Source organism: Eurosta solidaginis, chromosome 4, assembly GCF_040869045.1.
Source record: "Eurosta solidaginis isolate ZX-2024a chromosome 4, ASM4086904v1, whole genome shotgun sequence".
In the NCBI taxonomy this organism is placed as follows: domain Eukaryota; kingdom Metazoa; phylum Arthropoda; class Insecta; order Diptera; family Tephritidae; genus Eurosta; species Eurosta solidaginis.
The window spans coordinates 267,321,117-267,348,129 of record NC_090322.1 but is presented as its reverse complement, the minus strand read 5'-3'; the positions used below and the strand labels follow the sequence as shown (position 1 = coordinate 267,348,129).

Sequence of the window (27,013 nt, the reverse complement as noted above, 5' to 3'; positions counted from 1 at the left end):
AATATGTCGATTCGATTCCCCAAACTTTTCGATTTCTTATCGGAGTGTTACCTATTCATGATCGGCATATTTTTGATTTCTTATCGATGACTCATCGGCTTGTTATGAAATGGATACAGATAAACCTTCAGTATAAAATCGATGACACATCCGTAATACGTCAATTACAAAAGTCGGCAACAAACAGATAACTCGACGATAATAATTCGCTATCGATAATAAGTCGATAATAAAACAGTAACTTGTCGGCATCGGTTATTTCCGATAGGAAAAACGAAACTTTTTTTAAAAATACCGATATTATTTTTTTCTGGTAAAGTTAACTTTGTTTGGGTTAATTTCAATTCTTGGTCGAGCTCTAGTTAAATAATAATATAACTATAAATAAATAAAATAAAACAACACTTTTTAGACGTACATATCGCTCATATGCTGCAATATCGACATAACTCAAAAAACATGACTTTTGAGTTAATAACATATAAACGTACCCAATATCAAGATCTATGTTGTTATAAAAATGAAAATATGCCTTTATATGCGCAACATATGGCAGTTAAAATCTTTGAATGGCTCTCCTGGAAAATTGTGTTTTTTGAGTTATGACGACGTTACAGCAAATGAGCGATATGTATTTGTAAACATCGAAATTCAGGAGTACTTAACACGCACGCATTTTTTTCATGCAAAAGGATCACCCTAAGGTATGCAAATCTAGTACACATACATACATATTTGTGCTTCCAATATTTAGTCATTCATGATGAACAACAAGAAATTGTTGTTAACAACGATTTTTGCTTGTACAAATATTAGTTTTACTAATTTTCAACAACATACTTATTATATATACTGTCGTTGCAATCTAGGCATATGTACATACTTGGAGACAAACATACATACATACATACATACATGTTAACATAAAAGTAAATGTTAGGTTACTGGTAAGAAGTAAAAGTAGCGCTAAAGCTAAGCCACACTTCAACCAAACTCCTGTCAATCATTAAGCTCTTCAATTTTATACGTTTTCGGAAAAGAAAGTTTTCACGGACAGACGCACATTTCTAGGCTTTCAAGCGCTTCGATCTATGTTTGTTGGTAGTTTTTGAAGTCACGCTGCTTATCCATTGGCATTGACATTGTGAGTTGCTGCAATCCTTTTATTTTTTTCATCAACGTACAATCAGCAAATTGTTGTTGCTACAAACAATATTTGAATGTCATTATCAACAATCAATGCCAAATTATCTTTGGCAGGCACCTGCAACAACAACAACAATCATTTGAGTTTGTAGACAAAATGTTTATTTTGACTGTATGTCGTTTACACTTCATGTTCACCATGGCACGATTGTTGCAATACAACAATGGCAAAAACGCTCATTAATAAGTAAGTATGTTTGTACAAACAAATGTGTGTTTGTATGCAATACCTCTATGCATATTAACTGTGAAATATAAAGCCTTCTGTCAAGGTTACTGCTTTTGGTGGGCAGGCCACTGTGCGTATTGAAAAATCTGTTACCACAAAGTGCGAAGTAAAACAAAACAGAAAATATAAATAAAATATATATAAAATCTCAAGTTGCAACAATGTTGGGAATATTGGTTTATGATAATAACATTTAAGAAATATTTCTGCAAGTATGTATGTATGTTTGCTTATGCATTAATATTTTTAGTTCCCATAGTCAGCATAATTGAAATTGCACTTAAGTTTTATGTTTCATTATGACCTCAGACGTCGCGCATCTTCTCAGACAACTCATTTTTAATGTATTATTTTTCAACTCATTATGTCCAGCCTCAATGTTATGAGCTTACTTGTACCAACTGTTCAGTGTACAACTGGTTTATGAGCAGTTAAGTACTTCAAAAAATATAATTATTTACATTTGGAGTATATTTTCAATAATAATATGTATCTTCTACGTTAGACGATTCAAATAGCTAACTTATTTTATACTCATCATTATCATGATTACGCCAGGGGTATAGGAGTTCAACTCTTACTCCATCTCCATTAGTGATTCTTATGGTGCATCTACTCACATAAAATGACCTACCACCAATGCTTCACTTTCGCTGCTCATAGTGCGTACTCCAAGGGCTAGCCCTAAAAGGCTTAAAAATCGTAATTTTTGTTCGTTAAGAGAGTACTTTACTTTCTTACTTTCATTTGTTGGCAAGAGCAACTTTCTTTTGTTATTAACTAAAAAAAAAAAGCAGAAGTCTTTCACAGTTTCGAACTAAAATCCAACAACACAACAACAGTGACGTGGTTGTCAAAGCGCGAAAGAGCCAACTATTTCAATTATTCTCTAATATTTCAGACATTTTTAGATCGCAAGTTGATGTCCAAAATAAATCTGCAATTTTACTGCAACATCATGAAAATAAAGGATATTTTGGATTTAAGAAAATTCTATTTATGTTGAGAACGCTGTAATTCACAGGCTGAGCGCCTAATGAAAAACAACGTTTGGGATTTGAGAAACATATAATTTCTCAACCTGAACTCGAATGTGACACAAGCTTAAATCTTTATTAGGATTGGTAAATAACAAAGCTCAAATATTTTTATATGAAAACCTACAGCGGTGAGGACCTTGTCGAAGATCGGAAAAAAAACCACTATTGGGCTTGGGGAACAGTCACAAGTGTTTAAGTATGAACCAGAACTGTCTTTAATACCGAAACAAGGGCATTTTAATTGCAAATTTATGATGTTTTGAATATATTGCTATGAAGAACCTTGATTGTAATTTCATACAACATTTGATAGTCAGTGCTGTCAAGCAAACGATCAGCAATGCTACAGAGCAATATGTACTACAGGGTAATTTTTAATGAAGGCTTTTAGTCCAATTTAAATTTCACTCTTCAACAAAAAATAGCAACATTTTTCTCTTAAACCTTTTTAATTTGCGTACAATAAATTGCACTCATAAAAATGTTTACGCTGCAATGGGAAAAAAATCGCAAATCTGGAAATATAATAATACTAAAAATTAAAATTGTGTAAAAAATCATAATCCTTGTCGTATATGCGGCGAGGGTGTCAGTAAGTGATCGCCAATGATGGTGAAGCACCAGAATATGACAGACGACAAAGCAGTCGAACAACAAAGCGATTAATGCAAATGAGCATTTTTATAGCTTCAATTTTTATTTTTAAGTGGATGATAATAATAAATACATATAAAAATACTTATGTATTTATGCATGTAAATGTAAGAATAGGAGTAAATTTATAAAGTCGTTTTTAGTGGGGCTGTGAAAATATTAACGTAGATTGTAGAATGGATATTGGTATATTTACATATCGTATGTTCCCAGTAAGAAAATCTTAACCTAGCATGGAAATGAAATTATCTAGGATTATACCTTAAACATCCTATTCCATCATTGAATACATATATATTTATAAAACATACATTATAAAACATACAAAACACAAAAGCAACAAGTTCAGTAAAAATGAGATAATACATTTAAACCGAGAAAATAAGAAATCTCGTTTTCGTTCGGCGAAAATCCTCCATTTTCAACTCTGCTCTTGCCTAAGTGTCTCAACTCAATGATTGCTACCCTAACAACAACAAAAGTATCTCCAACTCAAGGCCCTCTGCTATATGGTTTCCTTAGAAATTATACATATAGCTTTATTTCTCCGGTGTAAGACCTCTGACTTTTTAAAAGATGAATCTTCTCTAGCTCTTTTTTTTTTGTGTCGGTAAGGTTACTTCGTCCCTAACTTGTCCTTCTCCCTTTTTACCGTTCGTTTTTGCATTCAGCCTATTCTTCGATATGTTTGTTTATCTTAGTTTTTAAATTTACATAACCAATTCCCTTTTTCGTCATTCTCTTGAGCTTCGCTTTATCTTCGTAGAAGTCTTTTAATTGACATTTCGCGAGCTCAACCCGAATCGCCGTACAGCAAAATGTCAAATCAGAAGAAAATGAGCATTTATTTCGATTAACTGACGTTTCGCCTAGAAAATCGGAAGAGCACTCAATCATCTGACGGCATGACACCACTTTGTGCTGAATTCGAATTGGCAGTTGTTCGGTAGATTCTTGCGGAATCGCCGGTGATAATTTTAGCCTAAATCAAATGTTAGTTGAATAACTTTGCATTTATATTTTGGTTAAAAAGTAGAATATCAGGATTATGACATTACGCTTTCAGGGCATGCAACAGAAAAGGGAAGCTCCCTGCTAATTTGTGATGACACTTATTTGTATAGCAATATGTACTAATATATATGCAAAATTGTAAATGTAAATATGTCTTAAATTAATTTATGCATTCACCAAGGAAATCTTACAAATGTTTGTGCGGTATAATGAGTCAATGATCTCATTTTATTCTTGTTAAAGAATAATTTTTTTAATAACTTCTTACTGGTAGACTATTTTTATCACAGAGATATTGAATTGCAAATGCCCTTTTATTTCATGATTTTGTACCTACACGAGTGTATATAAGTATGAACACTGTAAAATATGGATGAGATGCTTACTGCGATGTTTGAAGAGGAAAAGCATGTATGAAATATTCCGAATTCTCGGTAAAAGCTGCAGTTCTTTTCTTGGTTCAAAACTCCATTGACAGCACTAACAACTTATCATCTAACTTGTGAAGTTTTTTTTCACAGTGTATTAAGAATTGAACTTGACATTTACGAAACCGCAAAAGTCTACTTAACATGCATTGGCGTGTTGGAAAATGTGTAGCAAAACAACCAGTTGAAGGTGCAGCCGCTTAGTTGATTAGTGAGCTCTTAGAAATACTAATCAATACAATAAACACCCGAGCTCAAATTATGCATTATGATTGGTTTTAAATTCTCAATAGTCCAAAAAAATATCTCTCCCATATAAGGTTTGGACTTATATCCACATCTATTCGAATTAAGGTTTAAGCTCTTCATACTCTAATAAACCACTATGCTTAGTAAGGCATGGTCTATTTTTAGTTCTAAGCTGATCTTAAGATGAGTGCCCAAGTGAAAGCATAAAGTCATACGCCTCACAAAAGTTTTATTAAACCCCAACCTTTTGTAAACTAGATGCCTAAAAACAACATGACTTCAATAAAAAGTCCTCACAAAGGCTGGGCTATTTACCAATACGGCCTCAGCCCGTAAATAATAGGGCATTCATCTATATACAAAACTAAAACAGATTCTAATTTTTCCAATATGTACACTAAATGAACTCATGCTGATGAAATATTTTTTCTTTATTTTTAGATTAAAAATTTTGAAAACAAGACGTGAAATTTGCGTAGGCTGATACAAATTTCACACTAACATAATATGGGAGAAAGACGTGGTACAAAAGCATTGGAGTTATGGTGCCGACGTATGACCGAAGGTTATCCAGGTGTCAAAATTGACAATATGACCACATCATGGCGAGATGGTTTGGCATTTTGCGCTATGATTCATCATTTTCGTCCAGATTTAATGTAAGTATATGATATATATTGTAAATATATAAGTTTGAATGGTTTGTTGTTTGCGACTAGATTTAGTGATTCGATTCCGCCAAAAATGCTGTACGGTTATTAGAGATGGTAAATCGAAATGGGAGCAAGTTTTCAAAAGTTGTCAGCGAATCCCCTGGGAATAGGTTTTTCTGTAACTTGGGATATTTTGACCTAGCCTCATGATATTGGATACCTAGGCGTCTATGATTTTTGCTATATAGAGCAGTAACATACCAGCTATCAAATCTCATATGCCACGGAACCGGTTTTATAAATCGATATATATAATTCTGAGCCGTTATGAACTAAATCAAAGATTTTTGGTAAATACTGTTTCGTGATCATTACAGAACTTTGGGAGGTCAAGGATCACTTTGTTTTTTTATGGACTATTTCAATATCAATTTGGCGGCCACCGTGGTGTGATGCTAGCGTGCTCCGCCTACCATGCCGTATGCCCTGGGTTCACACCCCGGGCAAAGCAACATCAAAATTTTAGAAATAAGCTTTTTTAATTAGAAGAAAATTTTTCTAAGCGGGGTCGCCCTTCGGCAGTGTTTGGCAAGCGCTCCGGGTGTATTTCTGCCATTAAAAGCTCTCTGTGAAAACTCATCTACCTTGCAGATGCCGTTCGGAGTAGGCATAAAACATGTAGGTCCCGTCCGGCCAATTTGTAAGCAAAATCAAGAGGAGCACGACGCAAATTGGAAGAGAAGCTTGGCCTTAGATCTCTTCGGAGGTTATCGCGCCTTACATAATTTTTTTTTTGCGGATCATTTCAGGATTGTTTTCGGGACAACTTTAGTACAATATCTGGATAACTTTAGAATAGATGTCGGTACGATTTCGTGAACATTTTGGGTACATCTTGGGATCATTTCAGATGGTTTCCGTTATCACTTTTTGATCACCAGGCTATTGTTTCGGGACTATTGCAGAACTGTTTTCTGGATAATTCGAGCATTAGGATTGCTACAGAAATAACTTTGGAACTATCTACGGAACATTGCGGGATAATTTTCGATACCGCTTTGCTACTATTTCAAGATAATGTGCAGTTGCTATCGTGGCTGTTTTATGGTTAATTTAAGGATAAAATTGGAAATATTTTGAGATAATTTAGAAATATTTTATGAGGATCGTTTCGGGGATTGGTTTAAGGGGCTATTTTGTGGATGTTACGTAACAATATCAGTTCAATTGATATGTTGCCCTAAAGGTAAAGGTAAATTTAAATACTTTTTATACAATTAATATAAAAAACAAAATCCGAAATTAATAACTTCGGAACTCTCGGAAATTTTAATAACACGGGGTTCCAGGATTAGAATCACTTGTAAACACTGACTGAGTTTTCACATCAAGCAGCGCCACAATTTGGTTAAAGTTCAAAGACCTTCAGCTTGAATCAAGCAAAACATAAGCACTGCTACTCACGCAACAATCCGCTTGACGGCATGTAATGCATACAAAATTGGTACTTATAAAGACTTGTAATAAAGCCACCATTTACATACTAATATCCATTCCTACTATTATATGCTTGGAGAGAAGAGCTAAGTTTTATGTTTATTCTAATGTTTATTTGTTTACACGACTCTGTCTACTGCACATTAGTTTTTATCAGATGGCAGTAATCCGTAGAAGTTGTTGTGTATTTCTAATTTTATTACTTTCCAGTGATTTGTCAACAAAAAACCCAAAGTAGGTTGCCGAGTTTTCTCGTTGCGGCACCAAACAATATTATTTTTCATAACAACACAGTTACCGGTTTTTATGAGTTCACCGTTTTAGCAATAACGCTTACAATTTGTCATAAAATACAAGATAGTGTAAACGGATTTATTTGGATCTTTTTGTAGAACATGTAAGGCGGTTTAAGATGATGACCCTCTTATGGCGGAGGCACGTACTATGTATGTGTGCTCAGAATTTTTGTTAAGAATTAAGAGCGCAAGACATATGTAGATGGTTCTGTGGAAGAACTGACTTTGGATGCCTTTACTTAGAAAATGCTCGTTATATCAGATGCAATTCTATTGAGGCAGAGCGTTGTTAATCTCTCTGCCCAGATAGACCGTTTTTGAACCGACAGCCGAGATAATTTCCTTTTTATACCTTTCATGAAAATGAAATGGTATATTAATTTCGTCACGAAACCGAAAATTGTAAGTCCTTAAAGGAAAATAGATAGACCCACCATTAGATATACCGAAATAATCAGGTTGAAGAGCTGAGTTGATTTAGCCATGTCCGTCTGTCCGTCTGTCTGTTTGTATACAAACTAGTCCCTCAATTTTTGAGATATCTTGATAAAATTTGGTGAGCGGGTGTATTTGGGTGTCCGATTAGACATTTGTCGGAACCGACCGGATCGGACCACTATAGCATATATCTCCATACAACCGATTTTTCAGAAAAAGAGGATTTTTGTAATATCTTACCCAATTTAACAGATTGAAGCTTCAAACTTCATCATATACTTTCGTATATTGCACATATTGTTGCGTAAAAAAATTGATGAGATCGGTCGTATATATAGTATATATCCCCCACAACCGATTGTTCAGAGAAGAAACTTTTCGTAATTACTGCCCTATTTTAAGAGCTAGAGGCTTCAAATTTCAACGAATGCTTACGCATATAGCATATATTGTTGTCTGAAAAAATCATAAATATCGGTGGTATATATAGTATATATATGGTGGTATATATAGTATATATATAGTATATGTATATATATTTTCGCAAATTTTAGCCCCATTTTAACAGCTAGAAGCTTCAAATTTCGCCGAATACTTACGTATATAGCATATATTGTTGTCTGAAAAAATCATAGAGATCGGTGGTATATATATTATATACTTCATATAAACTGTCATTTTTGCCCCTTTTTTACGGCTAGAAGCTTCAAAATTCATCAAATTTCATCAAATAGTTACGTTTACGTCATATATTTTTGAAATACGTGATTCGTAGTCATAGTTTTTACACGCAGACCACAAAAAACGTGAAGCTTTGCATCCTCACACAAAGTACCTACCTATTTTTTATTTTATATTTATCTTAAAAATCGTTTAGGTATGTAGATATGTTCACTATATATTTATTATCTTATACATCCGATTATTCGGAGATTACGAACGGGATAAGATTATTGTTCAGCCCCATTCATGAAAGGTATAAAGCCTTCGACACAGCCGAAGACAGTCCCGTTCTTACTTGTTTTTTGTTTTTTGATTTTTCACACAAACTTCAAAAGATTTTACATTTGGCGAAGTTGCTCATTAATTTGTAAACAAATATCATCATTACTATTGTCAACCACTAAATTAAGCGCATTTTTATACTCAGCGTGCTTTCCACGCAGATTATATTAACTTTGATTGGATAACGGTTGGTTTTACATGTATAAAGGAATCGAGATAGATATAGACTTCCGTATATCAAAATCATCGAAATTTGATTGAGCCATGTCCGTCCGTCTGTCCGTTAACACGATAACTTGAGTAAATATTGAGATATATTCACCAATTTGGTACACGAGCTTATCTGGACCCAGAATAGATTGGTATTGAAAATGAGCGAAATCGGATGCTAACCACGCCCACCTTTTATATATATAACACACAAAAAAACTGGTTATTTAGTAAATAACAGACCTAGAAAGCTGAAATTTGACATGTGGACTGATATTAGGACTATTGATTAAAATTTGAAAAAAAGTGTTAAAAATGGGCGTGGCACCGCCCACTTGTGATAAAATAAATTTTACAAATATTATTAATCATAAATCAAAAATCATTAAACCTATCGTAACAAAATTCGGCAGAGAGGTTAACTTTACTATAAGGAATGATTTGAAGAAAAATTAACGAAATCGGTTAAGGACCACGCCCACTATTATATAAAAGATTTTTAAAAGGGTCGTGGACGAATAAAATAAGCTATATCTTTGCAAAAAAAAAGCTTTATATCAATGGTATTTTATTTCCGAAGTGGATTTATAACAATAAATAGGAAAAACTTCAAATTTAAAAAATGGGCGTGACACCGCCCCTTTTCTGACTAGGCAATTGTCTATGTCTCGGAAGCCATAACTCGAAGAACAATTAACGGATCTTAATAAAATTGGGTACACAAATTTTCCCTATAGGAAGAAATATTTCTAGAAAAAATGGACGAGATCGGCTAAAGATCACGTCCACTTTTATATAAAAGATTTTTAAAAAGGTCGTAGACGAAAATAATAAACTATATCTTAGCGAAAAAGGCTTTGTATCAAGAATTTTACTTTCTAAATTGAATTATAACATTAAATTGGAAAACACTTAAATTTGAAAAAATGGGTGTGGCACCGCTCCTTTTTTGTCTAAACAACTTTTAATGTTTCGGGAGCCATAACTCGAAGAACAATTAACGGATCTTAATAAAATTGGGTACACAAATTTTCCTTATAGCAGAAAATATTTCTAGTAAAAATGGGCGTGATCGGTTAAAGACAACGGCAACTTAGATATAAAACAAATTTAAAAGGTTTAAAAGGGTCGTAGACTAGAATAATAAGCTATAGCTTAGCAAAAAATAGTTTTGAATCAATGATACTTCACTTATCAAGTTTTATTGTAAGAGGAAATTGGGAGAAATTTTTTTAAACGGGCGGTGCCATGTGTTATGTAGAAAATTAATTTATCTGAAATGAAATGTGCAATTGAAGCTCACGCTGAGTATATAATGTTCGGTTACACCCGAACTTAGACACCTTTACTTGTTATTTAATAAATTAATCCTCATTTGCTTAGAAAACAACAGCAAAGATTATTGAGGTTTAGAAAAAACGTCACATAAATAGAAGCTAACTGTGTTTCACTGAATGTGCTAGTATATTCTAGCTTTCAATTATACCAAGAACATTTAACTTGTGCTTCAAATTAATAAGAAAAAAACTACATACAGTCTCTCGAAGTCAAAATGGGACCAAAGATTCCAAAATAGTTAAATAATTTCTTATTCATTTTCTCTTTGAGACACAAGTCAACTCGGTGGCATACATGAGCGGTGCCTCATATCTCCAAACCGCTTCGTACCGCCTCTGAGGTAGTATTTGCATATTAGCGAAATAAATATACCTTGTATGGTGAACACTGTGGAATTGAAAGCGAAGGGCCAAGTTGAGCTCGAATGCAACTGGCGTCTAAGACCAGTTTCAGGTAATCACAAACAATCGCAGCGTGAGCACTTGCGTAGTGAGCACTTGCATGCATTCATTTGCGAAATAATCGCTTACTATGAGTGCGTACATTTCAGGAATAGAGTTTATTATTATACATATATTTTGAATTACATCATTTACCAGAGGTTTGTTCATCAATGACGGCAGAGCTTTGACACTCCCAAATTGAAAAATCTGGACGGGTTGCTTTTACGAAGTAAGGAAAACGGGTAATAATTCAATCCCCTTTAGCGAAAATTGTAGTAGAAATGTACATTTAGTAGTATATTAGTAGTGATAATAAATTTGTAAATACCAATAGGTTTTAAAGGAAATAATTCATTTTCTACTAAATATTTCGTGAATTTTATTCAAAAATACACTATATCAAAATTTGTTTCAAAAACTCCCTATATTAGCATAAGTTCAATGCATTTTGACATAAGAGCGAGTTAGAGAAAAGCATTCTGAGGCGTTCTTCAATCTTATTCTAACATAGGACGTTTTTGTGACAAATCATGAAATGGGAAGTTTTTGAAAAATATTTTGAGATAGGACGACATTGAAAACGCAGCCGACATGGTCTGACAAAAAAAAATAAAAGAAAATGGCTTATTGTGTTAGAACTTTATATTCCGGTCTTGACTTTGACAGACGAGTTCAGCTTTTATGCGGTCCTGCTACACAGGGAGTATTTACCTTTTTATTCTGAAATTTCGGAAAGCTCCTTTACGTTACGTGTTCATGGAAGTGTTCCCGATAAAAAGATTTTTAGAATATTCGGAACACGTTCGTTTGATACTACCTCACGAAGTCCGAATATACATAATATTCAAAATATAAACCCATTCCCCAAATTCTTAAAAGGAGACGAATATTTCGAACATACGGAATGAATAAGTTAACATGCTCAATGTACCAATATTTCGTTATGGCATCCGCATTATTTATTAATGACATTTTTACGTGAATCAATTTGCTAGTCCAGTTTTTGACGTTGAGCGATGAATTTTGAAGTGGTTTAGGTTTCGTATGTTCATAGGTTTACGAAAGTGCACGATTCCTTGGTGTCCGTACTTTTCATAAAACATATGTTCAGCCACACTAATAGATCATGGCATAGTTATTAAATTCATCATAAAATTAAAATAAATGTTCTAAGGAATTATGCAGTTTATTACTTATCGGGTATTTGTAAACTGATTGCTTCCTATTTCTACTACTAATATTTTTCGAAAAATCGCAAAGAAACTCAGTTAACGGATGTCAATTCGATTTGGGAGCAAAATGGCTACAATTGTCAAAAAATGTGTCCGTCCAGCAAACCTCTTGTGATTGAATCATGGTTGTAAGTTTGTTAGCTGGTTTTCGATAAAACTGTTATTCATCTTGTCATCATGACAATTTCGGCAAGCTTACTAAGGGATTTATCTGTTCTACCTCTGAAACTTACAAACAACCTATAAAAGCTAATACAACTGACAGCTGTGGCTGTCATTTCCAGTTGATGAAAGGTATAAAAAGTGAAAGCAGAAAAGTGAGAGTGAATATCGCCCCAAGATTGTACCAAAATTGTCTACGAAAGACAGCAACCCATCACTGAAGTCTTAGGCACTGATTCCAAAACTTGTTCAACCTAACAGTCCCAAATATTGCACAGTATAATGTTCTGCGCTTTAAGTTCAGTTATGTTTCTAATATCGGTTGCACATTTTCAATTGCCGGCAATTCATTGCAGTCATAATTATTTTGTGTCGTTTTCTATTTCAATATTCTCGAAGATTAACGTGAATATAAATTATGTATTTCTGTTTTCGCAACTTATCGTAATTGAGCTCTATTGTATCTGAATTATTATTTCCGGTTTCCTGTAATTATAAATTTGTACCACAATTAAGCAAATGAGAAAAACAAGCAGTGGAGTAATTTCAAATTGATAAAAATTAATCCAGTCACGTGCGACTAACGCCGTTGGGGGGAAGCCCAGAGCACGGCGACTATGATATGGCATATAATGTTCAAAATTTAAAAATTAACTAAACTGTACATGATTTTTGCTACTGCAACACACAAATAAAAATTAAATTTTATTATCGAATTTACATTTGTGGCAGCCAATCAACCAATTCAATTGATAAATGCCTATGATGTTGGCCACAAATGTTTGGAGAGCTAAATTCAAATTTAATTAAAAGTATTGAAATCTACAAATTCATAACAACCTTGTCAAGGTCTTTTTGGCTGCATTTATGACTGTGTATGTATGTTTATATGTATGTGTGTAGGTATCTATGTTTGCCTAACTTGATCTCTGATATTTTTAAATTATTGTTGGCAATATTTGTTTTTGTTAGTATTTCCATATTAAATTTGAATTTTTTATTCGATTAATCAAAAGCCGTCCAACCAGCTGCACCAGCCAGCGAATTTGTATCTTATGGTTCTGACTTTTGCCAATTAATCGAATGGGCGTTTAGCTGGCAGCTGCAGCGAAGTCGATATTTTGATGTAGTTTTAAATGGATATACGGTTTTATGATTCTATGTTTACATGTATGTTTGTTCTACAACTGGACGTACTCTCCTCAGGTCACACTATATTTTTGCATAACCCCAATTTTATATGTTAAATTTTTTTAGAGATGCCAACTGAAATTAAATGCAAACGGCGATGAAAATGCAATTTGGAAAAAGATTTTTCATTACCCAAACGATTTTTGTTACCCTTACATACTTAAATAGGACTTATAGTAAGACTTATATACGTAAAGATCACAGTAAATTTTTCTTTATAACGAATGCTTTTACCACGAAATTACCATTTGAAATTAATTGATCTTTAGTCTCTAGCTCACCGGGAGGGTACATAGCAAACGATTGCAATTACAATTTAGCAAAAATATTCTAGTAGAATTTTCTCGTTTTGTTGTTTTTATTTTCACTTCGTTCTTGACTATGTGAAAAGCTTTCATTCGGTAACTTGGCGGAAATTTACTTTGAAATTTATTACAACATTCTCCGAACACTAAATACTCAGATGAACGCTTCAATAGTAGAGTTCATTTTGATTCAGTTTTTGACACTAAGTATTATCAAAGGTCGGTGTGTTTATTTATAAATTTTGCTCAATTTTAGTAGAAATATACCTCTTTACAAAGGAAATAAGAGTACCGAATTTTTTTACAATTAGTGAATTCTTCTTCCAGTTACAGCTCCTGAAACGTGAGGAAACGCTTTGTCAAAGAAGAGGTGGCGCTAAGCTCATTTACGAAATTTTTGTATGTATTCTGGTTAAAAATACATTTTAGAAGTAAATTGACATTGTTATAAAATAACTTGTCGCATTATACTTGTCTACGGTCTTTTTAAATATCCAAGATTTTTTTTACCGATCAGTTTGTTTGGCATGCAAATTTTTATAAGCTTTTCTGATCTAATTGTTGATAGTGTGAATAAAAGAGACTTATTCCACCTTTTAACTCAACGTTTCGCCAAATTTCCTTGGCATCATCAGGAGTTAAGATATCTATATTTATTTAATATAAGAAAGCGAACATTACAATAAGTTTTGTATATTTTTTAACATACATATATATAGAGATATGTAAGGAGACGGTGAACATGATTCCACATAAAACAAAAATTACACTTGACAATAATGTTAATTTTGTACTTACTTACATAAAAATGTGTTGCTTTAAATATTAAAATATGTTAAAACCATTAAACTATTAAAACTAAATCAAAAATCGATACCATCGTTTTTTGTGGTAAACTTGTCACTATAAATGTTATAAACATAATAAATATGAAGCGGCAATATTGTCAGTGTCTTCTCTTCTGTTAATCGTATGTTCTCTTTTTTGAAGTATTCGAAGGCTCTCTATGGTGTATCTCGTTTTTTCTCTTTTCCCTTTGTCCAATATTCTTGTATTTGCAAAGTCAGCTGTGTGGTTGTTTGTTACCGCGTGTTGAGATAAAGCTGTGCTTTGTTTTTGTTTGCGTATGTCGGCTTCGTATTCAGCTAATCGCGTACCTAGTGTTCTTTTTGTTGTGCCGATGTACACTTTGTTGCAGTTTTCGCTGTCGTTACCTTTGCACTGTATTTCATATACTACATTACTTTGTTGTTGGATATCTATAGGGCTTTTTGTTTTTGTGAAACACGTCGCTAGAGTGCAATTCGATTTAAATGCCAATGTTGTGTGGGATGTTTTCTTATTATTATGATCATGTGCGAGACTTTCTGTCAGCCCGGGAATGTATGTGACACTGAAGTATCGCTTTGTTTGGTTGTCTATATTTGGGGTTTGTTTTGTTGTGTTTTTTATGTCCATTAGTTTTTTGTCGATTAGATTGGTTATTAAGTAGTCAGGGTAGTTATTCTTTTTAAGCGTCTTTTTAATTGTTCTTACAATGGTCTCATGAAACTGTTGATGGCTTATTGATAATACTTTATGTATAAAATTATTTGCTGTATTAATTTTATATTTAAAGGGCTGAGAAGAATACAGTGTCACATACATTCCCAGGCTGACAGAAAGTCTCGCACATGATCATAATAATAAGAAAACATCCCACACAACATTGGCATTTAAATCGAATTGCACTCTAGCGACGTGTTTCACAAAAACAAAAAGCCCTATAGATATCCAACAACAAAGTAATGTAGTATATGAAATACAGTGCAAAGGTAACGACAGCGAAAACTGCAACAAAGTGTACATCGGCACAACAAAAAGAACACTAGGTACGCGATTAGCTGAATACGAAGCCGACATACGCAAACAAAAACAAAGCACAGCTTTATCTCAACACGCGGTAACAAACAACCACACAGCTGACTTTGCAAATACAAGAATATTGGACAAAGGGAAAAGAGAAAAAACGAGATACACCATAGAGAGCCTTCGAATACTTCAAAAAAGAGAACATACGATTAACAGAAGAGAAGACACTGACAATATTGCCGCTTCATATTTATTATGTTTATAACATTTATAGTGACAAGTTTACCACAAAAAACGATGGTATCGATTTTTGATTTAGTTTTAATAGTTTAATGGTTTTAACATATTTTAATATTTAAAGCAACACATTTTTATGTAATTAAGTGCAAAATTAACATTATTGTCAAGTGTAATTTTTGTTTTATGTGGAATCATGTTCACCGTCTCCTTACATATCTCTATATATATGTATGTTAAAAAATATACAAAACTTATTGTAATGTTCGCTTTCTTTTATTAAATAAATATAGATATCTTAACTCCTGATGATGCCAAGGAAATTTGGCGAAACGTTGAGCTAAAAGGTGGAATAAGTCTCTTTTATTCGCACTATCAACAATTAGATCAGAAAAGCTTATAAAAATTAAAAATTTGCACTTTTTAAATATCTTTAATATAAAATTGGGCGTGGTCCCTGTCCGATTTCGTCCATATTTGATATATCAAGAGTTACACGAAAAAAATGCATACCGTATTTTGTCAAGTTAGTACATCAACTCGTCCTCGAGTCATGGCTCCCGAGACTTGAGCAGATGCTTGGTCAAAAGAGGCAGTGCCACACCCTTTTCTAAAAATTTTTTAATAATTCATTTTCTTGTCATAAATACACTTTAGATACAAAATGGCAATGGTCGAAAGTTCTTTTTCGATTAAATTTTGCCAATTACATTCCACTAAGATCCATTTAACAATATTTTATATAAAAGTGAGCGTGGCCATTTACCGATTTCGTTACTATTTTCTGGACTCATTCTATAAGGAATCGGTTTACCAAGTCTTGTCATGACAATTTCAACCGTCCTTGATTTATGACCAATAATATTTGTTATAATGATGTCTTCATAAGTGGGCGGTGGCGGTGTCACGCTTCTTTTCGAATATCAACTTATATATAAAACTTCGTTATTGTAGGTGTATTATTTCCAGAATTAAAAATCGTTAAGACATATAAAAGTTTATTCGAATTATCGTATTCACGGCATAGCTTAATGAAGTTCTTTTTTCACTCTAATAGTTTTGATCTAAGGAAGTCTATATATATTTCGATTAGTTTATGTTGTTACGGATTACCGTTACGTGAACAAATTAATAAACCTTGAGCTTTGCTCAGCTGCGTATAAACATTTGCTCGTACGTAAGTCATAGCTCTGTTAACTTAACAATTACTGTCACCCTGGGAATACCAATAACAACTGTTAAAATGGCAGATTTCGGTCAACATTAGAATAGTAGTAAAGGCTCTTGATGTAACAGAGCAAAGTATTGCACTTCGTGAGAGTAAGTTTCTCTTTAAAATGAGTAGCTGATGCTTTATTATGCAAAACTAGTTGCTCGCTCTTAAAATGACTAACGAAATCAGTTCTTTTAATAGAAGAATCAATTACATTAACTCATAATCTGCCATTTTTACAGAATATAATTAACTTTACACAATAATTTTGTCTTCTTTTGAGATCACTAAACAAATGTGTTCTCTACACAAAAATCTTGGTTGAATTAAGCATATTGCGGCAACAATTAAGCTGGATGCTAGAAAACTGCTAGTATTTGCCAAAAGAACGGAGTTATTCTATAAAGTATGATCTGGCACCTCATTGGGGTTCTTCCGTTTGGCCGTCAAACAAATTTTGTTACCACTATGGACACATTCACTCTATCTGAGGTCTTTATTGACCGGCCAGTTCAACCTCACCTAACCATATTGCGATAAATTTTATTGAATGTTTGTAAATTAAGAGACAACAATCACGATTTGTTGATTTTACTTGTGTAATTTCTTTCGGTGTACGGCCATACTGTACACCAGCAAACATTCTTATCAATGTAGATACTAAAACTAACGATGTATATTGTATCATATATTCTGAAAGGCATGCGTCTTAAATCATTTTCCATATTTTTACTAACCGAGTTTTATTGGAACGGCCAAACTGCTAGCCGTGAACCAGGCCCTAACTTAACTGTGGCTCAAACTCATAGTGTTTCAAAAGATTCATTTGATTTGAAAATTATTCACATGACCCAAAAATTTTTTTTTGATTTGAAGACATTTTATTTGATTACTTGAAACGTGAAAACAATTTTTTTTCTCTGCGCCTTATTTTATATTTTGCATTATTTGCTGCGATGCATTTTTCTTCAACAGGAAATTTCTTAGCAAAATTTACACTCGGTGTAAATTATGTATGATATTAACAATAAATCCTTTTTTTATTTTACAGTGAATTTGATAAACTAAACAAATCGGACGTTTATTATAACAACGAGTTGGCTTTCACCACCGCTGAGAAATATTTAGGAATACCCGCTTTATTGGATGCAGACGATATGGCCACTTATGAAGTACCAGACAGATTATCAATACTTACTTATCTCTCACAATTTTATCAAGTATTTGCCGCACAAGGTAAGTGGTATATAAATATTTACATACATACATATACGTCAAAATATAAATAATAATTATTATTTTTTGTGCCAAAAAGGGTTCCTTAGTGGTTTACCAAAGGTTAATCTGGCATCTGTAGGCAAAATATTATAAAACCAATAATAGCTGACAGTGTCAAAATAAAATGTGATTCAAAAACTAACCAACTAATGAATTGCCATTTCTTTTACAAAATTATGACTAACATTAGCAGATATTTTCACGTGCATTTTGCCTTTTTAACTGACCGCTGATCTGCTCTGCGAAAGCGTGCAATTTTCGTTCATAAAAATAGATCAGCACTTAGTCAAAAAATTAGCTGTCGAAAATTACAAAAAACCTCTCATCGCTACACGTAATTTTTAATTGGTCTGCTAAAATATTAAATATGAATAATCCTAAAAGTTAAACCAATTTTTTTATTTTCAACAAAACAACTTACTTTTTTTGTTGTTATATCGGCCTACTGATTTTAAGATCGCGCGTTCGAATCGAGCTCAAGGCCTAACAATAATTTTTTTTTTATCATTATTATTGTTATGATAAATTTTTTCTTAATTGAAAAAATTTTTAAATTAGAATAGAAGAAAGAAAAAATTTAGACAACTGCCAAAGCTCGTTGTATAGATCCATTTCGGGAACTGCTAAATTCCTTCATCGGCAACGTTTAGGCTCCGCTGCTATAACCATTCAGCCACCACAGCGGTTTTTTGTTTGTCTTCATTAATCCTACTTCTATCCTGGTTCTGTTGCAACAGATGTCGCAGTGTTGTGAATATCAATTGGCACGAACCAGAATAGAAGTAGGATTAATGAAGACAAACAAAAAACCGCTGTGGTGGCTGAATGGTTATAGCAGCGGAGCCTAAACGTTGCCGATTAAGGAATTTAGCAGTTCCCGAAATGGATCTATACAACGAGCTTTGGCAGTTGTCTAAATTTTTTCTTTCTTCTATTCTAATTTAAACATTTTTTCAATTAAGAAAAAATTTATCATAACAATAATAATGATAAAAAATTATTGTTAGGCCTTGAGCTCGATTCGAACCCGCGATCAAAACAACTTACGTTAACGGGCTTAAGTTGACTTTAAAAAAAATAAATAAATAAAATATTACTAATAATAAAAAAAAATTTAAAAAAACTATTATTTCCGCTTTACACTCAAGCACTTTTATTTACAAATAATGCATTGTAGTTAACAAAACATTGCACCAATTGTATTTTCTTTTTAATTTTATTGCTAATTTTTGAACTAAATTGAAATTGTTGGTTAGCAAATGGGAACCTCGCAAAGTCCATTCTTTGCAAACCCAAACCTCAACAATTCATACAAATACTCAACAAAAAATAATAAAAAGAGGAATTAAAACACAAACAAATAAGTACAGTACTGTCTTCGGCTGTGCCGAATACTTCATACCTTTCATGAGTGGGGCTGAACAATAACATTGTCCCATTCGTAATATACATATAATCGGGTGTATAAGATATGAAATATATAGTGAACAGATGCACATACATACCTAAGCGATTTTTAAGATAAATATAAAATAAAAAATAGGTAGGTAATTTGTGTGAGGATGCAAAGTTTCACGTTTTTTTCGTCTGCATGAAATAGCTAACCACGAATCACTTATCTCAATAATATATGACGTAAATGTAAGTATTTGATAAATTTTGAAGCTTTTAGCCATTAAAAAGAGGGCAGAAATGACAGTTTATATATATATATACATCTCTCTCTATGATTTTTTCAAAAAACAATATTGTTAGCTTAATGTGAAAATATGCTAAGTCACTTATTTTGAAAAATTGTATTTTAATGTAGTTTTAAAACTGAATTCAAAATATATCGATCACAAGAAAAAAATATTTTAATTTTTAATTTTTACGTGCTGTTTGCAATGATGTGTAAATGTGCTAAGTCAAAAATTGTTCAAAAAAATGTGCTAAGTCAACCAGTCAATAATATCAATCTGAATTACGAGTCATTTCTTTGTGTGCGCATTTTATTTATTTATTTAATTCATTCAGTCTAAAAGTACATGCTTTGTTGTTGTTTTATTAAGGATAAATACACTCACTGAAGGCTTTGGTCCGATGTTGATGTTCCTTTGCAGCATTTAGATCCGATACGTTCGGGGAACAAAGCACTATTAAGGTACTAGTCTGACCATCTCGGGAACGATCTATATGACCACATTAAATCTTCTAGGCCATACCGTCCTCCCCACCCCCTAGTTCCATGAGGAACTTAGAGTCGCCGGAGCCTCGGCTGTCAATGAAACCGAATTCGCCACGGGTAGGTGAGGTTGGCATTGGGTTGGAGAAGCTATATATTGCGCTGGGAACACCTTGAGAGTGTTGCCTACACAACCCCTTGAAATTGGTTTCACCCAATTGAGACATACCTTTGGTGTTTGATAAATGCTTTGCGCTGACTACTTTAATCCTTACATGTCGATAACTACATGCTTTGTTACAGACTAGCTAATATAGAAAACAATTCAAGCTTAAACTTATATAAGCTGCTATTAAAATTAAGAACACTACTGAATCGATTTGCTAGATGTATAGTCCTAGTTATAGGTTCATTCATAGCATAATTCGTTTTATTAGTTATTTAGATAAATAATCTATTATACCGAAGATCACGCATTGGAATATATGGAATGAACAAATTAGATAAATCAGAGCAATTCGTGCTAACGTTTATTACATTATAGGCAAGCATGAGTAAGATTCAAGTTGTTCTGTCATGCAAAGCCTGAAGACCAAGTAATTTGCACCTGCTGGTATATGATGGGAGGCCGTCTAGCCAGTGAAGCATACGTAAAACAATTTTTGTAAAAAATGTTTGAACTCTCCCAATTTTATAGGAGTTATATTCATAGAACGGATTCCATATTATTGAGCAATATTCAAGACGACTTCAAACCAAGGATATATAAAGTGCCTTCAACGTCATAGGGTGGTCCTTAAAATCACTGGTATTACGTTCAATGTACCCAACCATTGCAACAAATTTTGAAATAATGAAGTCAATGTGACTAGAAAAAGAGAGTTTGGAGTCAAGAATTACACCCAAGTTTTTACTCTCTTTACAACGATTAAGAGATTTAGCATTTAGTTTGTAGATAAAGTATGTGCCAGTTGTCTTTATGGAATAAGACATAACACAGCATTTATTTGAATTTAAAAATAAATGATTGTCTGCGCACCATCCGGCAAAAGAATCCAGATCAGAGCCGTTAGAAATAGTTTGACAAATAAATAGTTTTTTTTTTTTAAGTATATAGTTGTAGTGTTATATTTCAATCATTAAAGGGAGGAGTGATATTGAGTAAAAAGTGCTAAGTCAGGAGAAAAAATTAGTTTTGAGTGCGGAAATTGTGCTAAGTCATAAAATAGCTGCTGGGTTGGCATACATAATTTTTACTTATCTTTTTCAAAGCGTCTACACTCAAAAGCATTGCAATTAAGGTATCCTTATTCACAGTTTTGAAAAAAGAATGTTATTTCAAAAGTTATTAATTTTTCTTCTCCTGTAAAATTCGTAAAAGTTGACTTAGCACATTTTCACATTAAGCTAACGATATATGCTTTATACGTAAGCATTTAGTAAAATTTGAAGCTTCTAGCTGTTCAAATGGAGCAGAAATTACGAAAAGTTTCTTATCTGAACAATCGGTTGTGGGGATATATGCTATATATACCACCGATCTCATCCCTTTTTTCAGACAACAATATGTGCAATATACGAAAGCAATAGTGAAGTTTGAAGCTTCAATCTGATAAATGGAAGAAGATATGACAAAAATCCTCTTTTCTGAAAAATTCGTTGTATGGGAGATATATGCTATAGTGGTCCGATCCGGCCGGTTCCGGAAAATGTCTAATCGGACACCTAAATATATCCGCTCACCAAATTTTATCAAGATATCTCAAAAATTGAGGGACCAGTTTGCATACAAACTGACAGACGGACATGGCTAAATCAACTCAGCTCTTCATCCTGATCATTTCGGTGTACTTATTGGTGGGTATATCTATTTTCCTTTAAGGACTTGCAATTTTGAGATTCGTGACAAAGTTAATATACCATTTCATTTTCATGAAAGGTATAATAACAAATAACAACTGTGTGTAAAGCACATGCAGTGTTGATTCAATGCCTTGGAAAAGGGGCCAACAAAATAGTGGCATGGCTAACGGCGTTGCGCAGTGAGGAAAAAAATTTATTGCAGTTTTATTTATTATATTTTTGTGTTAATCTACTTTTATTATAAACGTTAAAAGTGTGCTTTTGCTAAAGCCTTTTTTTTTGTTTGGTGGTTATATTATTTGTTGTTGTTGCTTAATTTTTTGTTTTGTATTGCCCCGATAACTGTTGGTAGGTAATGGTGTTTCTGCTGTTGCAAGCAATTAACAATTTACAGTTACAGTCCGTTACGGTGCCTGCGCATGCGCTGAAGCGTTTGATTAATTTTTATTTATATGAAGTTGCTTTTCCCACAAAAACATTATTTCATAGGTACCTACTCGACTCGTATGTATGTACCTACCTACTGCAAAGCGAAAATAGTTGGTTTTGATTGGTGATAATCGCTGGCGTTGTTAACAAATGGAGCATTAATATTTAGAGGGGGCGCTAGTATGTGGCAATTTTTTTAATTGAAAATTAAAGGGGAATAAATGCATAAATATGTTTGTATGTATGTAATGCTTAACTAGTAACACGCTTATGTCAAACTTTGTGTCCATACTCAGTACATAAAGTAAACGCGTTGTTCTTTTGTTTTAGACATTGAAAAGTCCGCATACTTAGAATAAGATATACATATGTTGATGGTTTGTATGGCTTCTGAAATCCTTTTAAATGTTATTATATTGCCCTTCGATTCGGCTGGGTGTCAGGTAGTAACTTATTATTGCAGCATCTTGAAATTGTGTTAAAATGTGACTGGGTCTGCTTCCTTCCCTTCGGGAACCAAAGCTGAATTTCTAAATGAAAAAGAGATTTGGGTTACCCAAGTAGGTATGCAGGCATTGCATAATTTCGAAAAAGTATTTAAAATTTAGATTGTAATCAGTTTAGTTGAGCTGCCATCAGCAAATCCAAGTTGCAACATCTCGTGTTGCAAGTACAACCGTACATACATTCGTATGAAAATATTTTAAACAATGCCTGGTCGCAAGTCAAACGGAATCGTGATATATCAAAAGGCGTGTTAAATCAATTGTTAAATGCCAAAAATCATTGTTGATGTTTTCTTCTGTTTATAAACAACACACGGAGATGAGACAAACAGTTAAAAACGTATGAAAAGTAGCATGAAAACATAAAAGTTTATTTTTACATTGTAAGTGTAAATCTGTAGCTGTCTGTATGTAATCCTCTTTGACTCTGCAGACATCAAATCAAATGTGTGTCATCTTCAGCTGCAAAAACGAACAGAGCGAGCGCACCTCGTTGCCATTACCGTTGTATTATTTTGTATGCTTCTTTTTTATTTATTAGCAAATATTACAGCACAACACAAAAACAACTAGAATTGGCAATGTGTAAACAAAAGCTTTAGTTTTTCTGGTCTTTGTCTTCTTTAACGAAAAGCGCAACATGAATTTTTCTTCTTATTCAATGACTGCTGCTGATCTTTTCCGCTTGGCTTCTGATTTTTATTATTATTTTTTTCTTTTTTTTTTTGTTGCTGATGTGATTGCATAATATCTAAAAGTACGTAAAAAATAGATGTTCCCACAGAGTTTAACTGTAATTGTTGCTACTGTGACTGTGACGATGGGCGATTTGAATTTCAACACATCTGTTGCAAGTGAAGAAAAAAGTCGCGTTGTTGTTTTTTGTATGGTGTGTGTTGCAATCAGGCGCGAAAGGGTTTTATGATGATGGTTCTAATTACTTCGATATGGGGCTGAGTTGGCGCTAAAATTTTATTTATGTACATTAGGGTGGGCCGATTTGTATGGACGAAAGTTAACCTTTATCGCGCCATCGATTTTTCGATAGGATTCGGGCTCAGGAAAATAAGTTTCACTACGCATACCCAAAAAAATAATTTTCGAGCCTGCGAAATTAAATTTTTTTGATTTTTTTTCGACTTTGATTTTTAAAGTTTTCTTCATGACCTACTAAAAAAATATATTTTTTTTTTTCAAAAAACTGTTATCGCCAACGTTTTTAGCGGACATTTTTGGATCCGACAGGGTATGCATGAAAATTTGAAATTTTTTTAGTAGGTCATGAAAAAACCTTAAAAATGAAAGTCGCAAAAAGTCAAAAAAACGAAATATCGCAGGCTCGAAAATTATATTTTTTGGATATGCGTAGTGGAACTTTTTTTCCTGAGCCCAAATCCTATCGAAAAATCGATGGCGCGATATCGGTTAATAAGTCGACCCAGTCTAATATACATACATACGCGACTTTGTCTCAAGCGAACATAAAGTCAGCCCAGAAGTACAACGGAGAATCAAAGAGGAAAGTTAAAAATGCTTCCGCCAACAGAGATATACGACAACTTAAAAAAAATTATACTTGGCGCGGTTTACCTCCGAAGAGATTTAGGCCGAGCTTCTATTCCCTTTTGCAAATTGGCTGCACTGGACCTACATGTTTTATGCCGACTCTGAACGGCTTCTGTAAGGCAGACAAATTTCCAAGATGGCAGAAATGTTTGCCAAATTACTGCTGCGGGGCGACTCCGTTTTCTGCTATTAAAAAAGGATTCGTAATCGTCTTCAATTAGCTTGCGATTAGTTAACAGAACATGCTGAAAAATTTTGCCTCACGCTGGCCATTGGATGAATACTACTCTCCTTCGTTGAAAAAGAAAAAAATTAAAGCCACATTGCCGCTCCAAATCAGAAATTAGCCTTCTAGTACAATTCCCTGCGGCATGGCGTCGACATGTCTACTTACTTCCCACCGAAGTGATAAATCGGTTTCCAAGGAAATCCGTGCAGGAATTTGTGGCCATTCGCAGACCCCTAATGCCCTTGAACCGCATGATAGTTCCACGGCACTTTAAGAATTTCATTGCATACTATGCTTTCCTATTCCTAATAATTCAATTTGTTTTGTTGCGTATATGAACCAGATATCACTTTAGGTAGATCCTTAGCATAGTAAATATGTATGAAGTACCTTGAAGGATTGTATCATGTTTTGGATTTTTGATATCCACGCTGTATCAGCTTTTCTTATAGCATTGTTTACCTTGACTATGGCATCTATTGCGGGGTGGTTTATGCGAAAGCCCTGGTGTCAATGGAATCTTAACTTGAGGTCTTAGTGTGCGACTTAGTCGCCCTCTCTATTTGGTCAAGTGAGGAACAGTGTGTCTAGTGTGTTTCGTTTGTTGTCTTCGTATATAGCTGGATTCGGTACACAGAGTTTTCCCACTTCGCTCTCATGTTTACAAAAGAGCGTTGAATGTCAGAAGCTACCTATATACATAGATGATAATTATGTTTATGACTATAGCTAATATTTTTAATTCTTGGATTGCGCCGCAATATACTTCACCATCCCTTTTTTGTACTTGCATCAAACCTCCAAGTGCAATTTCTTGCTATTACTTAACAAATGCAAACTTAGTGTTGCGCCCCATTCAATTATACTTTCCGCGATGTCGTCGACCTCACATTAGAAATATTGTATTTTGCAAACTATTAATCATGTGATAATAAAATAATAACAATAGATAGTACTTTCACAGTCAAAAAGTGAACGTTACACTATCCTCCATCTATTACAGTTGTTGTAAACGTGATGTTGTAATACTCGTCGTACCTTTGTTGAACCAAAATAAGCAAAGCGTTTTGACTGGATGGCAGAGGTTACAATTTAACTTTCACTTCTGGGTTGCCAGCCTATCATAGTAGTAGTAGTTGTACTCATAGTAGTAGGTAGTAAGTATGTATGTAACTTATTTGCGATTGTTGTGAGATTTCACAGTTCATTTTTTGTAATGCTTTCTTGAGTGAACTTAGTGTGCTTTTTTCGTTGTAAAGATTTGCAGTCAGATAAACTACAATTGAAATTCTCGTTGATTGTGTAAGATCGGCACGACTATCGATCGATTGATTGTGGCAAGGCTGTTTGTTAAGGTAGTGAAAAGGCATTGAACTTTTTACTATTGCGATGTTGTTAAAGTTGTGATTAATGGAATTAGATGGAAGCGTGAACTGAAGTTCGTAAAGTATGAGATCGAATTTTTGATTTAAGAAAATTACATATAACTTGAATTATTGATTATCTGAGAGGAAAGAAAAAAGTTCAGTAAGGCGGAAAAGAATTCACGGATTAGATATATATGTATGTTGTAATCAGAGTTTGATGGCAAAGAGAAGACTTGGTATTCGCTGATATGAGTTGCCAGCTTTAGACAAAGAGAATACATACCGCTACGAGATATGTTTGCCAACTCGTGTTGTTTCTCCACTACAAAGAAAGTTAACAGAGTTTTAATTATGTTAAATTTAACAAATGGCAAAGTTAGCAGCCTAGTGGTTCAGCTCAATTGTAAGTGGAAATATAAATGTTTTTATTTTATTAACGGGTTATCCTAATTAAAGAACAAAACTTCAATATCAATATCTAACTATATTACTGAGCTGAGCCTTAATTGAAAGAATAACATGCTGGTCTACTTAAATGGTTTAATTAGTGTAATTTTTCAAATATTAGTCATGCTAATTGATTTTATTGCTTTCGAAATCAATATATTCAAAGAGCAATTATGGAATGCTTGTGAGGTTTGCATACTATATATATGAAATACTTATTTATATCTATTCACATAGATTTATAAGTCCGTTCATATGTACATATGTATTATA

General features: G+C 33.4%; 1 protein-coding gene across 2 annotated transcripts in view; it reads left to right on the top strand.

Moving 5' to 3' along the window:
* Positions 1 to 27,013, top strand: part of MICAL-like (protein) — a 219,673-nt gene that overhangs the window by 92,881 nt on the left and 99,779 nt on the right. For both annotated transcript variants that reach the window (XM_067785977.1, XM_067785976.1), the window contains exons 3-4: positions 5,262 to 5,479; positions 17,943 to 18,127. In XM_067785977.1, coding sequence (XP_067642078.1) covers positions 5,328 to 5,479; positions 17,943 to 18,127 — 337 coding nt within the window. In that variant the 5' untranslated portion in view covers positions 5,262 to 5,327. The remainder of the gene's footprint in view (positions 1 to 5,261; positions 5,480 to 17,942; positions 18,128 to 27,013) is intronic.